Source organism: Manacus vitellinus, unplaced genomic scaffold (assembly GCF_001715985.3).
Source record: "Manacus vitellinus isolate BGI_N305 unplaced genomic scaffold, ASM171598v3 scaffold_30_pilon, whole genome shotgun sequence".
Classification (NCBI taxonomy): Eukaryota; Metazoa; Chordata; class Aves; order Passeriformes; family Pipridae; genus Manacus; species Manacus vitellinus.
Genome location: NW_021940291.1, coordinates 1,775,262 through 1,792,754, shown reverse-complemented (window position 1 = coordinate 1,792,754; position 17,493 = coordinate 1,775,262). Strand labels below are relative to the sequence as shown.

General features: G+C 38.4%; 1 protein-coding gene across 1 annotated transcript in view; it reads right to left on the bottom strand.

Moving 5' to 3' along the window:
• The window catches only part of KCNQ1 (potassium voltage-gated channel subfamily Q member 1), a 340,508-nt gene that overhangs the window by 90,087 nt on the left and 232,928 nt on the right, over positions 1 to 17,493 (bottom strand). Inside the window, exons 14-16 of the mRNA XM_029961027.1 lie at positions 16,352 to 16,446; positions 15,623 to 15,669; positions 14,914 to 14,975 (exon numbers count right to left, since the gene is read on the bottom strand). Coding sequence (XP_029816887.1) covers positions 14,914 to 14,975; positions 15,623 to 15,669; positions 16,352 to 16,446 — 204 coding nt within the window. The remainder of the gene's footprint in view (positions 1 to 14,913; positions 14,976 to 15,622; positions 15,670 to 16,351; positions 16,447 to 17,493) is intronic.

Here is a 17,493-nt window from a genome sequence, read left to right as displayed (position 1 = left end):
AAAAAAAATCAATGAGAAAATATGGAAACGTCTGATCACAGCAATCTTTCAATATTATGTTTAAGAGTAGTCGATTATCAATGCACAGAAAATAGCTAGGGATGGTCAAAAAAAGGCATGCACAAAAAGCTCTCATTTGTAGTACTCCAATACTACCGTGATGGATTTCTGGGGGTGAAAAAAAAGTGCCAATAAAAGCTCACTCACTCTCTTTTTAACTTTGTGTTCAGGCTTTTCCTACATAGGAAAAGCAAAGTATATTAGCAGGAGATATCTTCTTCCTCAGCCTCATCCCTGAGATAGCATTTACCAGTTTCATACAATAAATAGAAAACAGAAACAGAAAAGTTCCCCTTAGTTACTTTCCAATTGAACTTGGGTCTTCTGTTTGTACATTAAGGGAGCCCAATGCAGCTATCCATGTTCATCCATTTCATGCTATTATCATGAGGTTAATTACCCCAGTATCCCAAATTATAGATTGTTTGAGAACCTTGTTGAACTCTACTCTTCCTGTTTTCATAGAGATTAGCTTTTCAGATGCTCAGTGTCCTCACTGTGAAAAGCAGTTGTCTCTCCAACCATGTATGGGCAATACAGCATTAGATTCCTTTCCAGAGAAAAGGTAGGGGTTAACTTTTAAGTGATGCTGAGCACCCACAGTGTCTGCCATCACCTCTGAAAACCAGTCTATTGGGAGATAAAATAGGAGTAACAGAACTAGATCCTCCTATCATGACTTTACTTTCTTAAGCAGCACAAAAAATGGAAATCAACACAGAATAAACTGTGGTTGTCAGACAATTATTTTAGACTAAGTCATCTCATCACAGCACATCCATGGCTTTTCAGGTGTTTCATGGAAGGTTATCACTTATTTCTCACTGTCCTGAGTAACCCAGTCACTTAAGCATACCAGCAGAGAACCAAAATCATGGTAGAAAAAAATCACTAAAAAAACACTAACAAAACTAAAAAAATCACTAACAAATCACTAACACAGTCTTGCAAAAAAAACTTCAAAACATTCCCCATAATCATAAAGTTTCTTTTTCCTTTTTTTCCCCTGGTAAATTCCTTTGTTCTTAAACATCTATAGCTGTTAGAAGGAATATTATCAATCTAAAAACAAAGAATGTGTTTGTTGTTGTGTTTTTCTTTTTAAAAAAAGGTCTTATATATTCAGTGGAGCTTTTTGATTCTATGCCCAGATACCGACATTACAAAACATAAGACAAAATTATAGGTACACAGTGTGCCAAGAAAATCAACTCAGCGTGGCTTGCCCAGGCTCTTTGAAAGAGCGTATGCATACTGTGTCACTATTATGATTTAAAATAGTTGGGCCTCCAAAGCCATAACACTACTGTACCACAGCACAAGGTGCCTGCAGATGCCTGTAGCAGCAAGCCAAGTGATTAGCTTTAGGACCGTGATGAAAGCACCACTTTGATTTCTGTTCAATGTGTATCTCGCAGCTTCATTTCAGCACAAAACAAACCTACGGTGAAATGAAAGAAAGCTTAGGAGGAGGGCAGAAATAAACCGAGTCTTTTACAATAAACCCCATTATTATTTAATACGGAGTGCAAATTTCTCAGTTTCAATGCAGAGGGGGATTTTCTACTGTAAAGGAGAAGAAAATGGGGTTTCGCACTGTAAAAAGACTTCTGCTTCTTTTGGGTATAAAATGGGGAGAAAAGCTCACAATGCTCTGAGCTCAAGGCTTGCTAGAGGTAAACAGGAGTCTGTATGTACATGCATATGCATTGCCCTGCCAGAGAGAGCCCTCTCAAATGCTTCTGACAGTACCTTCTACCTTCCGCATCGCTGAGAATCAGGACAACACCCAAGGAGATCTTGGATGTGCTCTGACACTTCCCCAGACAATTTTTTTTTTGAAACTGGAAAGGAATTTTTATTTGTTGGCACCACTCGTTGGTTTTGGCTTTTTTTTTTTTACAATGCCCTCCTGCTGCTCTTGGATCCATGTTAGAATCAAGGTTCAAGCTGCTGCAAGTTCATGGATGTCACAGGGTTCAATACATGTACTTACTAGCACAGCAAGGAGACACACTCTGGTCCCAGCTCCCTCAGCCTTATGTGAGGTTGATGAAGGACAGCAGATCACCATTCCATCAGTTATTGCCTGATAATTGCCATATGAGCTAATACAATTTCATCCTTAATTAAATCTCTAATAAACTAGTCTCTGACCTTACCTTTCTACCACCATACCTAATTTGTGTTAACTTCCTTAGATTATTTAAAAAAGATATCTAGTTTTCTCTTAAACTGATGTGTACCATATTCTTCCAAGGCCTTCCTGGATGCTTTGCCTACTAAAATATTGGTACTGTTCCTATGCTTTTCCACATGTCCTAAAAAGAAAGCATTTCCGAGTGTGATCAGTATGTACTCTGCAGACATCACTCTACTCTGAAGAAATACTCACATGTCATTAAAGAAGTCATCTAAATTCCTTAAAATACTCACTTTTATTGTGAAATAATAACAGACTTGTAAGAGTTTTTTACCAGAAGGAATCTCAATTTAAAGTTAACATGCCTGCCTTCCCCAAGGTTAGCAATAACTTCCTCCAGGAGAAACTGTGGTCAAAACATCACACAAAATTTTTGAAATAGTACTCTATATGTAGCAATTATATTCTTCTGGACTTACATTTAACCCAATTCACCACTAATAATTCACCTTGGTAACTGGTTTCTTCCTCCCTCTTCCCCCTACAATCCTACTACAAAAATGGATGAATCCACATTTTTCTATGACAATTTCTGAAGTTCTTCAGTGTTTTTTAGGAATTCTACTATCTATCTACTAGTTATTTATTTAGCATTGAAAATACATATGTTTTGTTATTGCTGCATTTACATAGGTTTTATTTTATGTTTAAAAGCCTAGGCATCTATAACACACAAATCTTCTGGTCTAGAATTCTGTTTTACTGTTTGTCATTGATAATATCCAAATCCCAGCATCACTTAAAATCAGAAAAGTTCCATCTAAACACATAACAAGGCTGGAGCTGTAAGAGCTTACAGTCTAGACGAGCACACTCAGTTTTACTCGGGAGCTGAAGCTGAGAAGATTGAAGGTGCCTATTCAAGGTTATGATACAGATCGAAGCTGGGGGAAATACAGGGCAGATGGAGAGAAAAAATCACTTGAGGTTAATTCTGCACTGCAAAGAGGCCATAGATCCCAAAGACTTCAACTCCCTGAGTGCACCTCTGTTCCTCTGAAGGCAGAAAAATTATTTTTTCCCCCAAGTTTTTCTGCTGCACTTACGAGTTTATCACTTCTTTGCTTTGCAGTTATTAATCAGCACAAGCCTCTCTAAAGCAAGGTGTGAGGAGGGTACAGATGGGGAAATTCACAGTACCAGAACATCAGAATTTAGGTCAGTTGTTTTTACGGCTTTGTTTCACAGTATAATTCCCACTCCTCTAACAGGTAGCCCTTTAAATAATAATATAAATGTAGCAGTATATAAATAAATAACATAAATGTATATATAAATAACAATATAAATGTAGCAGTCTATCTAACGAATTTGTTTGTATCCTAATTTATTTATACCTTTGGATATGCCGTACAATAAGACTGAAGGTCTAAAGGCTGTCATTTTCCTACTTTCCCCTCACAGCCCTTCCACCAGCAGTGGCAAGAAAGAATGCCAATCCTGTAGCCATCAAAATCAGTGAAGCACTACACTTGGTGAGTTTTTTATTACAGCAGCCATCTCAGGACTGAATAGGAACAAAAATAGGAGAAAAAAGGAAACTATTTGCTTGGACTTGGCATAAAAATACATGCATCAAGTTGGGCCCTCTGGATTTACCACAACTACCCATGATTCTGGATTTATCCATGACTACTCATGACCAAAAAACCCACTCCAAACCAACAACATAAAAAGGTCTCTTTTTTTTTTTTTTTCAGGTCTGGTATAATGCTCTTTAACTGTTTTTTTCACTGAAATTGTACAGCCAGTGCACAGAAAACAAAACGAAGGTGACTTTGTTTGTAGGAACCAGTGTCCTTTTCATTCTCAAATGTAGCACCACTAACTGATCCTCCTCCTCCTCCCCTTTCTCTGTGCAAAGGAAGTTACTTTCCACTACCTTTTTTTCTAGCTGCCATGAGATTCCTAAATTCCTTTGCACAGAGATTCAGAAGTCTTGGATTCAAAATCAGATTTGTCAACCTCCATCTTGGAGCAGCCTCTGAATGACCCATTCATTATGAGCATTGTGTCAAGTCCAAAGTGTGCTGCAAAGACAGCTGGACCAGTGCTAAATACAGAAACAGCTGGACCTTTGCAAAGCATCATGCAAAGCCAATATGTCATGAGTGGATGTAGTGCCACCCAAATGCTGCTAGTTGGATCTCTGGGCCCTAGGCTAATGTGCCTACAGGGCATTGTGTTTTACAGAAGAGTATGAAGTTTGTGCTGTAGAAGAAACCACAACTCCTTTGCATCAGTGAGAAAGCACTATGTTACTTTCAAGTCACTTCTGCTACCAAATTTCTGCTGAGAGATTATGGTGACAGCTCTGTGTGACCGGTTGGTTGATCTCACAGCTTGGCCAAAACTCCTTTATGTAACATTAAGCAAACACAGAGGTAGAAGATTATGGTTCAGCCAGTCAGTCTGTGAGAATAAGCAAAAATTACCCTTGCCCATTTTCTTTTTAAGGTGTTCTCCCATAAAACACCTCTGGTTGAAACTCTCTAGAAACTTGGGAGTAGCAGAATAAAGGCTTCCTTCAGTACCTTGATGATCGCAGTATGCAATCATAGACACTGGTGGCAACACTGGAAAGCTTCCAGACAACTTCAGCTATGATCAAGCAAGGACACCGTCTCCATTCAAGTTGACATTTTGAATATATTTTACTCTTGGGGTTTTTGTTTTGACTGCCTCATTTGGCAGGATTATTTTACATGATAGTCAAGCCAAGTCAGATGTCTCTGTGTTGCTAACATTAAGTAGAGTGGCACAACTAATGCTCACACATCCAACTACCCCAGCAGAGATAAGCTATGACAACCAGAGACAAAGAACTGTCAAAAGAATCTTCACAAAGCACAAGTGAACAGGAGGAAAATCATACCCAAATGGTGGCTGGATCACAAACTGGTAAAGCAGAAAAAGGACAACCCAGGCAGGGCAAAGAGCCAATGCATGCTGGGATTGGCAGACATGTACAAACACAGACAGAGATGTAGATGTAACTTCTATTGTCAACATATATTTTTATAGGGATAATTTTAGAATACTTGCAGGGTCGTACACTTTTTCAGTTTAACAGAATGTATTTGTTCACTCTTTTCCTATGGCGGGACAAAGGGCAGTATTTATTAGGTGAAATGTCTGACAAAGCCTTTAGTGCTGTTAATCACACCAGCTTACTTGATATATTAAGGTCATTAGGACTTAACTAGATAAAGATGCACATGTTACTGAGTGAATCACCTTCTATCTGTCTAATGGAAACCAAGTGTTGATTTAAGTAGAGTCATCTGTTTAAAAAAGAGAGAGAAAGAAACTGAAATAAACCCAAGATTAACAGATGTCACAGAAGGGTCAATGGCGAGCAATGTTGGATCCAAGACTTTTAAAATAGAAACTTACATGAATATTTGAACTCACTTGAATATTTTTCTCTGCCTGACTGTGCAGATACAGCATTTAATATAATTTGTTTAGCTTTCAGTATTACATGCATAATTATCTACATGTAGGACAGTTTCTGTGTCATGTAAGCAAGTTCAGTCCTCTCCACCCCTAGACTCCTGGGCTACAAAATGATGCTAGTAGATTAATTTCTAGATGATTTAAATTGTACTGTCTAAAATAGTTCCAGTACATTTATATTGGCTGGGTTGGTGTGGTTTATGTGTTTATATATGCTGTTCTCAAGTACTGGATGGTTTTAGTATTAATGGGCTATGATTATGTTGAACCCTGCACTGGCCAATATAACTATTCAAAACTAGAGGGGCGTTTAAACAGAATAACAAAAAGGAATGCTGATTTGTGGTTAAGTCCCAGATAAGGCTTAAGTTAAATTCCTGTCTGTGCCAGAGATGCCACTGTGATACCTCAGGCAAGTCGCTTCCTGCACCTTAGCTGTCAAAGAGGGAAAAAATATTTTTCTTTCTCTCTTCTCTATTTTGTGTGTTTAACCTGTCAGAGCAGGAGCTTTCATGCTATGATGAAAATAACAAAGTTACCGCAAAAGTCTGTCTAAAGGGAGGCAGCTCATCAGAGTATGATGCCCGTGACATACCAGGTCAATCACACAGTGCCAGTGCTGGATGGAGCTACCAAGTGTAGCATCAGTTAGTTTGGGACAGAAAGAGAACCTGTGACATGGGCTCACAGTCCTGTGCTAACTGCTGAAACAGTGGGATATTTTAAAGACACGTAAAGAGCTGTAATCATAATCGTTCCAGATTTTTATCAAAGTCAGGTAAATCTTAATTTCTGTGTTGAAAGGTGAATTGCAGTTTTGTGGCAACCCCAGTGGGTAGGATGCAGGAACAGAGAAGGATGTGAGAAAACTATACTTGCCATCTTGGTTTCCTGAGCTCTAGAAGTGGTAGGCATATTTTGAACCAGGTGTTCATATTTTACTTTCATTGACTGCCTATTTTTCTTCTTATCTTCCCTCTGTCTCCCACAGCTCTAAGTAGGAGTCAGACAGCAAAGGATCCTTCTCCTATTTCTCTTCCTGCAATCTAAGTAGTACTGGACCATTTCTGGTTTGCAATTTTTAGTTGAGGATGGGGAGGGATGGGGGGAACAAGAGGAGCAGATAGAATATCAGAAGGTATGGACATTGTGTAAGAAAGGGAGTATACCTTCCTTTACTCTGAATCTTTTCCAAGAGCTGAATAGATTCTAACTCTGAAAAGACTGCAGCCTGAATAGAGACCTTTCAGCTCCATGCACTTCTCCTCTCTGATACTCAACTGCAAATGAAAATAAAGTATTTTAATTCCAACGAGATCACTCTAAAAACACATCTTTGACAAGGAACATTTCCAACTTTGATGCATGTAACTTCAATAAAGGTTCATCCTAGTGTATCAAAACCAAAATTTGCCATTTATATTAGACTGTTTTTTGGTCACTTATCTGCAACACACCCCCCCTCCTCAAAAAAGTTCAGAGATGATCGTATGGTCATGTCTATTTCTTTAACCTATAGGAAAGACAAATAAAAGTCTTCTGTGTAGCATGCTGTGCACATGTGTTGTTCACTTAAATGCTTTTTCTCTGATCAGCTCTACAGGCTATTTAGTCCATACAACTGTTCCACATTCTCTCTCGGCATATTCACCATGCATCTCCATTCCACATCAAATGTAAACAGTCTCTGCACAAGAATGATGGAGGCTACATTTCAAATCTTGCTTGGATTTATCTTTGAATGCCAGACAAAACAGGCTTTATGTGGTTTGATAAAAGATCGAGTCATCTCCATTTGCAGACCTTACATCCACTTGCATACCTACTCAAATATAAACACCACCAGCAGATTCCCAAACCAGCAACTAATCTGAAGATTGTTTAAAAGATTATTAACTGGTAAGGCATTATTTCATTCCTCCATTCCCCCCCACCCCCTGAAAAAAATCCTAGATTTTATAGGGTATATTGTGTGTTACCTAAAATTCCTCTGGAATTTCTGCTCTTAATAAGGAAGTAAACAGCTGTGCAGATCACAAGCATGCCACCACTGCCATTGTATTCAAAATATATATATATATATATATATATATATATGTGTAACACTTTGCATTCATAAAAGTTTACACTCTGTCCTCAGCATTAGGCTTCCCAACTACTGTCTGCATCCAGAAGCACTAGAAATTTGCAGTAAAATTCATCACAACTCACTTAAACAGGAATTCTTCTCTTTAGGTATATGCCTTTTTTTCTCTTCATAAAATCTGTAGAGCAGTATCACAGATGACTGCATGCAAAGGAGCAATCAGAGTTTAATCAGTCGTCACTTTTGAATACTACTATAGCCACTGTGTGCTAGCTTGGTCTACCTTCAGTCAGTTTTCTCGAGAATAAAGATAATATTTTGTCTCGCTTAACTTCATTTATCAGTGTTGAGCAAGTGTATACTCTCATTTCCTGCAAATAAGCTAATGAGCTGCAGTATTCTCACCATTTGTGGCTATTAATGTTCAATGCTGAATTTTTTTTTTTTATATAATCACATTTACTCTGATCTGAGAGGTGACACTTTGGAAACAGACCACAAAACACCACAATAACTTGTAACACTGCTCTGTAAGCCATGTCTGTAACTATACCCAAGCTACTGCACCTACATACTATCCTACAGGTTATACATAGCACTTAACACAGTTCATATTAAGCCATTTCAAAATTAATGCATAATTTGATTGTTTTACATTGTGCTGCGAACGGATCTAAAGATCTTTAAACAGATAAAGTTAGTGCTAACAAATGGATGCAAGTGAAGGCTACTCCAAAGATCTTACAGCCTTCAAGGTATGGCTCTGCAAACACTCACGTGAATGTCCCCTAGACAGGCAAGGGTCTGCTCACATGGCCTTTGTAAACAGATCAGAGTTAAGGCACTGCACGGTAATGTTCTGTGAGGTTGTGTGACCAAATCCAGTAGCAAGCAGTTGTGTATACAGCCTAGCAAAAAAGGGCTACATTGAACAAGACAGAAGTTTCTCTGCCCCAATCACCTTGTTTCTAGTGCAAGGTTTGTAGTATAGTCTTAAAAAAACCTGGAGTGTAAGAAAGTACATATACATAAAATCATGGTTTCCCTTTTTTTCTTACCAACTCATCGCTGACTACTGTTTAAAGTACTTGCTAAACTGGAGTTTACATACAGACATCCTGTTTAATAATCCTCAAGTGAGCCCTTCTCCATGACTTCGCCTAATCTCTCTCTCAGTTTGTTTCTATTCTGGCTACTGAAGCTTCTGGCAGCAGTGAATACAACAAGTAACTTTTTTTTTGTTTCCATTTTTTACCATATATGCCTGATAATTTTATTTTACTGTAGCTGACAAGATGGGAAGAATAAGATACTGGAAATGGAAATCTGTAGGTTTTTTGTTGTTTATCTACTGAAATACTTTCCGATAGGTGAGAGAAAAGCTAGGAAAACTGTAAGGCTGCCTAATGACCCAGATTGTTCAAGGATGTGCTTAGTTATAGTCCAATTTACAGAAAATGGGCATCTTCCATCACAAAGTTCAGCACTGAAATTGCTTCCGTATGCTTGTACTTCAGCATCTGGAAAAAGACTAAGGGTTAAATTAATAGGGATACTTAATCTTCCATATGCCTCAATATTCTTCCACATCCACAAGTTATTACTTCTGCATTATTGCAAGAACTACATACAAGATGAGTAACGGCTTGTTGGTGTTTCTTTTGATTTTTAATGATTTCACGTTTCTTTTAAAATTTCCAGCCAAACCCACAGCTTTTAGTTCTGCTTCTTGGTATCTGGAAAGCAAATCCTCACACACCTATTGCAGAAGCTGCCAATATTCAATACCTGAACTGCCTAGTGCATGTTCAGCCTGGAAAGTGTTGAATATTTCCATGACAGGCACTTCCTGAAGCCACCTCTCCAACTGATGATTCATGTTTCTAACCTCGCTTTCCAGCACTGATCAGAAAGTCAGGTTGTTTGTCAGTCTTTTGCCATCACTATTTCAGCATTTTTATTCAATTCAAAATAAAGCCAAAATGTTTCTGTCTATTGCTTACTGATGTGCAAGAAGGGCATAATCAGTCAAGGCCTTCTTTGAAGTTTGCACTGATTGCTATGCTACCCTAGGAAGCACAGTAACTGTTACCAGGCTACAGAATGCCAGCAAAATAGAGGAAAAAACACACCACGGTACGATCCTATGTTAGATTATGCAGTTGTTTCACACAAAATTGGAAAACTGGCCACACATGAAGAATTCTTTGAGGTGAACAAGCTGTCAACATGAAACCATGTATTTTTGAAAACTGAAATGTTGGCTCCTCAAGACTACCATAAAGTCAGGTCAAAGGAAAGACCTACCACCTTTAATGGTCTCTGCAGCATGTCCTAAACCTTTCTGTATTGGATGAGCTTGAGTTCATTATTAGAAATGGAATTATCACAATTTAACTTATGATACAATAAAATAGTAAGTTTATTATTATTACAGGGAAATCCCCCTGCAATATAAAACTCAAGTTCATGTATTTTTGAGCAAACCAACAAGAGAAGTGTTAGATATGAAACCTTTTGCAATGGGGAGCTGTTAGCTGATTAGAAAGTGGAAAAGAGCAGGAATAAAATCAGAAACTAGACCCAGTCTTATCAATGGTCATTCTGTTCATCTGAACTGTCAACATCGTTCCAGCCAAACTAGTTTCTAATACATGTATAGATAGAAACAATACTCTGGTGAAACAATTCCAGAAAATTATTTAGCTAGAAGAAAATATCATACCATATACATAAATGTTGTAACATGAAGTCACCACCATTTTTTGAAAGCCACCTCAAACAAAGCCTTTGCACTTATTTATCTTTAAAAGTTCCATACTCAGTACTCACAGAGAAAAACGTATCAAATATATATCATATCCTTAGAATTTTACTGCACATGGCCTCTGTATGTTTAACAATCAATCAAAGACACTGTAGATGGAAGACAGAAAACCAAATCAGCATAACCAGAACTCAAAAAGTTTTGGTTTCCAAGATCAGTTTAGATTTCCAGTAGGCAACTCAAGCAGCACAGCAGCATCTATTTTAGTGTAGAGGTTTTTATGTGACAGATTTGTTTTTAATTGATTTTAAAAGTGGTGCTATCTGCTTTTCAAGTAAACCTGAAAAAGTGCCATGATGCTCTCTGGGTTAGTAATAGTCAGAATACAAGAATTCAACTTCTCAGCTGTAAGCATGCAAAATGTGCATATGCTTGGAATCAGTACCATCTTGCAGAATTGTTGGATTCACATTAAAAGGTGTCACATGTCTCACTACCACATACCTTTTCTACATATAGAACTCTCCATTCAAATCTCTACAAGTTAAAGTTTAGCAACAGATAGCATATATTCCTAATGTTCCATGTAACTGAAAAAGACTATTGAAAGATTTTTGTTATGATCTTGGCAATACTGATATTAAGACTGTACTTACTGTCAGATAGAGGAATATTTCTGAGTATTTAGAAGGGATGCCCAGAAAAGTGCTTTGGATTCCTATAACTATTCTTAAAAGGCACACTTTAAAGTGTTCAAATCATTGCAGAAGGTTAAGTCCTATTTTTAAAACAACAGAAAGAGCATAATGTCTATTGCTCAGAATGGTTTTTAACATTTTTTTGTAAACCTGGGTTCTGTTATTCTACTCTGGGAGGTCTGTAGGCAGGACCTACTGACATCTGGGGCAGTCTGGTGTGTAGGTACAACAGAGAGAGTCTAAGAACTGCCACTTTTAGCCTTCACTGCATATTCTAGATGATTTTGTGCAGTGCCCATATTTAAGACTGAATTTCTTTAGGGCAGCCAAGCAACAAGCCTGGCTGATTACCTGAAAAGTGTACGCTGCGCCTGCTATAGCTAAATTAATGGTTGGCAAAAGGCTAAAAAAGAACAGATTAATTTGAAAATTAAAAAGCTAGCATTACAGTCGTTTATAGCCAAGCTAAAATTAGTGCAGTGAAAAGAAAATAGGAGATGTAGGACACAGAATTTCCCAAGCGTGCTGTGGGCTTGCTCCTGGCTGGAGTTGCTGGGCACACCCAGCATTAAGCCCCTGGCAGGCACTCCTTGCGGCATGAGGATGAAGAGTGCTGTGTGAGGATGAAGAGCACTGTGCACACAGCTGGGCCCATCTGGAAAAACTGTTTTTGATTTTGAGCTTGGTGGCAAGCCAGCTGTGGCCAGGTTCCTTGAGGGTAGGCTGAATAGTCATTCACAGATGTTTCAGGACAAAAAGAGAAGGCTGGTCACCGCAAATAAATTGATCTGCTGCCGTAATCCTGCTCAACAACATTCTCTGAGGAGCTGGATCAATGTATCTACACGCACACATTTGGACCATGGGTACTTGGCAGGGTTTATGAGCTCAGCCTGGGCGCTGCACTACTGCCTTTACATGCCTGCTGGACCACAGCTGGCTGGTGTCCCAACAGATCAGGCTGTGGGCACGGTGGGGGCTGCAGCTGCCTGCACTCAGCCACGGCAACACACCTCGAGGAGAACACAGCCTTTGCTACCCTCAGCTTTGCAAGCAACAGAGAACAGTGGCAAAGTCAAAATATGCCGTGATTACATGTTGGATCGTGATTTCTTCTCACGAAGGCCCATCAGGCTGTGCAGTTTCTAGTTACATTCACAAAACCACCTTTTCAGTGTCTTGCCAAAATTGCAAAACTAAATGGGAAGGAATCTGCAGGAAGGCTCCTGCAAGAGTGATTCATCCCTTTGGCTTTTGTATATTAGGAAACAATCTTTAGATTCATGATCACAAACTGCATATATCACAAGGTCAAAGTTTCTCTCAGTGCACAAGATGAACAGACTACAGAACTCTCTACCTCAAATGAACATGTTCCTAAAGTTAAAGAAGAAAACACAACTTTTTGCTGATTTCAATACCTGAAAGGTCAGATTCGTACCGTAAAGGATTACAATTCCTGTCAATACACTCCTGTTTAAGCATTTTATTTTAAAATGTCCCTTTCATGTGCCACTCCTCTGTACTGCCAGCTGTACATATGCCTCCTCTGACAAAAAGGAGATTTTTCAAATGCATAAGAAGTGGTTAGATGCTTACAGTAGCCTGGAGCACTTCAAATCTCTCCTTCTGAAATCCAAGACTGAAAACTAATTCACAAACCAAATGGGATGAAACTGTTTAAAATATTTAGTCACCTTGAAAAACAGTGGATATAGATATTCTTTCTATAGTGCTCAGCTCAGGAAGGATTTAATTGTATGTTGAAAGCATACCATGTACCATGTATTTTATGGGAAAGAGAAGGCCAATCTCTGAGAGTAAAAACACGAAAAAATTAGCTTTGGCCACCATCTACAGCTGGAGCAAAAATGTGATTTCAGCATTGCCAGTGTGTTTTTATATTAACCACTGTTTGCTGAGTCCAACCGAAATTCTCTATTTTTAGCCTTTCAGCTACTTTCAGATAAAATTCCTGCAGATAGGACTAGCTGTATAGGGCAGATAACATACAGCTCTGAAACCACAGACGACCTCATGCAACTGCAAAGAAAGAAGGGTCTGTTACTTAAAACAAGGCTAAAATTTAACCCGGCTATACTAAAATTATACAGGGAGTGTTTTACAGTCCCATTAAAAGACATAAAACAACAGTCACTATAAATTCACGGTGTACTTATTTGTAGGGATGTAAAAAAGAGTAATTAATAACCCCCAAACAGCTTATCTCTGAGCCAGTACAACACCAAAGCTTTCCCAGGCTCACTGGAGATTTTACAAATAGCACTGAGAAGCTGCTTTAGCTGTCATTTGAGAATTATTTGTTCAAACTGAAAAGTCATCGCTCTCTGTCACAAGTCACAAGACATTTTCCAGTGTTCCACACTTTTAGTTGACATTATGGAGAGAAAATAAATAAATGTAGTGCAAACTTTCTGGAAAGGGCTTCCATGTGTAAGAACACATACTAACCACAGATCCGAGGGAGCACTGCACAGTGATTCTTCTTTGTGCTAAATGCACTGTACCTTCCTATATTCTACTTCACCCTTTCTATGTGTCCCCTTATATACCAAAAGGAACCGATTTCCTTTGAAATGCCATTATTTCCAGTAGAATGAAGTACTGTTCTAAGTACTCTCATTTAAGTTTATCTGAAGTATTTGAGGAGAAATGCATAGGGAAGGGGTATGTCACAAGTGAATCAATACAGATCAGGGTGCTCAGTTTGCATTCCCTAGAATGTGCTTTAGCTTACAGAATATTTGGTGGATATTTCTTCAGAACAAATTCTTCATGAGGTTATCACAGTTCCAGTTGTGAAAGAAACACTCTGAAATCTCCTTTCCTCAAGAAAAAGTTTCAATCCTTAATAATGAACGAACAGTTCAGATACATGAGTGAAATGATGCTACAGTAAAGAAATTCTTTCACTCCCTCACCTAATCACTGTAAGAGATCAGTAAAGGATTCAAACTATTTCTCTTAACTCTTCCTTTCTTTTCTTAATACCAATGCAGGCAAACCTATATTTTTTTAAAATGACATAGCCTGTACCTGTCATCTAATTTTTCAAGCACAGTCAGCATTGAAATAAAGGGTTACAATGCACTTAACTGATAATTTGTGATTATAGAACAAGTCTGATTTTTCTGGATTCACATCACTTGAAACGAGAAATTTCATTTGTCATAAGGAATGAAAACCAGGATGGAGCAAAGTTTGCTATTTCTCTCTCTAAGGAATTGTAGGTGGACTTATATAAACAACAGAGCAACAATCAAAGGGAAATCTTAGGGACCATAATATACTGAGGTATTAAAGGAACAGAGCCTTTTATCTACTGTGGAGGAAGGAAGTAAAGCATTGAGACATACGTAATATATGCAAATAAAAATAAAAAAACCCAAGAGAGTCCCCAAAAAGACTGAAATCAATTAAAGTCTGTTTTTGTCTTACTCTGTTAAAATGACAAGTAAGAACCAAAAATGCAATCTACCACAAAAATTATGCTCCATCACCTGGAAAAGCCAGGCTTTCAACTCTATTTTAAGCTGAATTTTCCTCCACATCCCATGAAATAAGCACTGTTTGATCACAAACCATGTCCTCATTCACTGACAGTTCAACTGAGGCTTACCTTGTCCTCCACTCTGTTCAGCCTGGCACCAATCGTGTTATTTCCTCGATCTTTGCTTTTCTCTGTGGAACAAGAAACATTTTCAACTTAATATATGGTGGTATAACAAAACAGCAGCTAGCCACAACAGGGTGTGTTTAACTAGGCCACCAACACTGTGTAACTGAATACCTTTGCCAGGGTGATAGATCTATTCCTTAAAAGCAGTTTTTATTTCTTTTTATAGCATTGGCCCACGCCACAGCATTTAATAGCCCTTAAGTATAAGGCATGTTCAACCTTAGTTTTATGCTTTAACCAGGGAGAACAAAAATGTTCCCAATTTAGTTAATATTTTAATTGCCACTTAAAAACAATCTGCCATTACACAAAGGACTCTACAGTCAACTCGAAATAACACATTTGACATGTTTCCCCCCCCCATTTTTCCCCCCACAAAGTATATAGAAAATGAGTTTTCAAATGACATAAAGAGTTTTCATTAGCTAGACTTGTCACAAACAAATTTAGTCCTTTGTGCTAAATAAGAACAACCCTAATTTAAAGGTGTTGATGACTAAATATTATTGCCAATGCCTAATCCTCAGAGCACAACCAGTTGACACTGTTTAAAAATTTGAAAATAAAATGAAAAGTATTTTAACAAGTATTTTCCATTAACTATAACTTTATCAGATTAATTTTAGACATGTCCTTTGTATTAACTTACCTGAGACAGAGATAAAAAGAGATGGCTTCCCTATGGACTGGTCCAACCTATAAATCAAAAAGAATAAATCTTATTTTTTTATTAGCTGAACCAGCATCTTCACTTTCTCTAGCTGGAGGAGGGAGGCCTCTTCACAAACAAGCAAAGTGAAGTTCAAATAATTCTGGGTTTGTCCTGTAAGTGAAGCCATTGCTTTGTGCTAAGAATAGTTTAAAACTAAAAAAAAAATAACAAAATGGGATTAGACTTAGATTGGTCTACAGCTTCTTTAACAACTGTAAAGTTTCACCATGCCCATCACTTTTCCATGTGATCAGCATTGTTTCCTCTTTTCCTTGTTCCTCTGCAGCTTTCTTGCTGCATCTATCTGTCATCTCTTAGTTTGCTCTTAAGTGCAATTCTACCAGAGCTGGTGAGAGTATTGCACTCTTTAGGTATAATACAGCCCCTAACATACAAGGATTTGACATATAGTCAAAGCTAGCAGGAACTGAGGTAATACATGTACGTCCTAATCACCAGATTTTTAAGCCTTTTGTCTTCTCCTCCTGGTAGGAAAAGAAAATTTTTACTCAAATGTCACTTTATATTCACTAACTTTGCACAGTCCTACCAATATGGCACTTTTAACACCATCAGCTTTTTGTCCGCGAGCCCCAATCACTGCCTAATTTACAAACATCCTTCTGCTGCTGTTTACGGATACCAACAGTGAATTCATGGACATACCTCCTCTGTAACTCCTTGATTCGCACCATCAGGTTGAGGTGACCCTGAGAATACTGCTCAATAACATCTCGGACATCATAGGGCTTTCTAGCTTGCTGTAAAATAAGAGACAAAAAACATGCCTTTAAGACACAAGGATGTAGGAATGGTGTGTGACAATGTAGATGTTTTTGAGGAGTAAACAGTAAGCTCTTTTAACTCCTTTTAACACAGTTGTTATTATAACTGTATGAGTTACTTTGATTGTTGCCATGATCACACATATTTGGTGATTTTCACAATTCTCATTTCATCCACCTTTTTCTAACTGCAGACCTATACGCCTTTTAAGAGATTATCCACCAAACTGGAGCCCAAAAGAACTTGGAGACAAAAAAAGTTTATCTGGCACTTTGATCAGAAGTCTGTGCTCACTCTAGTTGCTTCGGAAATCAAGGTTCGTACTCCTTGGCCACTGAACAATAAAGAGGTCTTTCACTTGCACAAGCCCCTGTTCTCAGTCAGCAGCTGGGGTTCTCAGTTCAGGTCTTACCACAGGAAGGTTGAAGCACAATCCTTGATGAAGGTGCATGACTGATTTCCTCTTCCAGAAAGAGTGGCTGAGCTTTCAAGGCTACTGGGAAATACTGGTGCAAGGAATGACGAGGGAGAAAGCCCTCTGTCTGTAATTTGAATGGCATACATGGGAAAGACTTAATCTGACCTTAGCAGTAAAACAACTTTCTTTTAGAATTAAAGATAAGGGCAATACTATTAACCTATAAACACCAAGACTAACTGGAAAGCAAGTGAACAAACATTTCAAAGTGCAGGAACAAATTAAAAATATCTTGATCCTACATCTAGAAACTACAGTGCAATCAGTGCCAGAATTGTTTAGTTCCCAGCACAGGAAAGTCATGGACCTGTCAGAACGAGTCCAGAGGAGGCCACAAAGATGACCAGAGGGCTGGAGAACCACTCCTATAAAGACGAGCTGAGAGAGTTGTGTTGTTCAACTTGGAGAAGAGAGGGCTCCAGGGAGACCTCATTGTGGCCTTTCAGTACTTGAAGGGGGCTTTTAAGAAAGATGGGGACAGAGTTTTTACAAGGGCCTGTAGTAATAGGATAAGGGGGAATGGCTTCAAGGTGAAAGAGGGCAG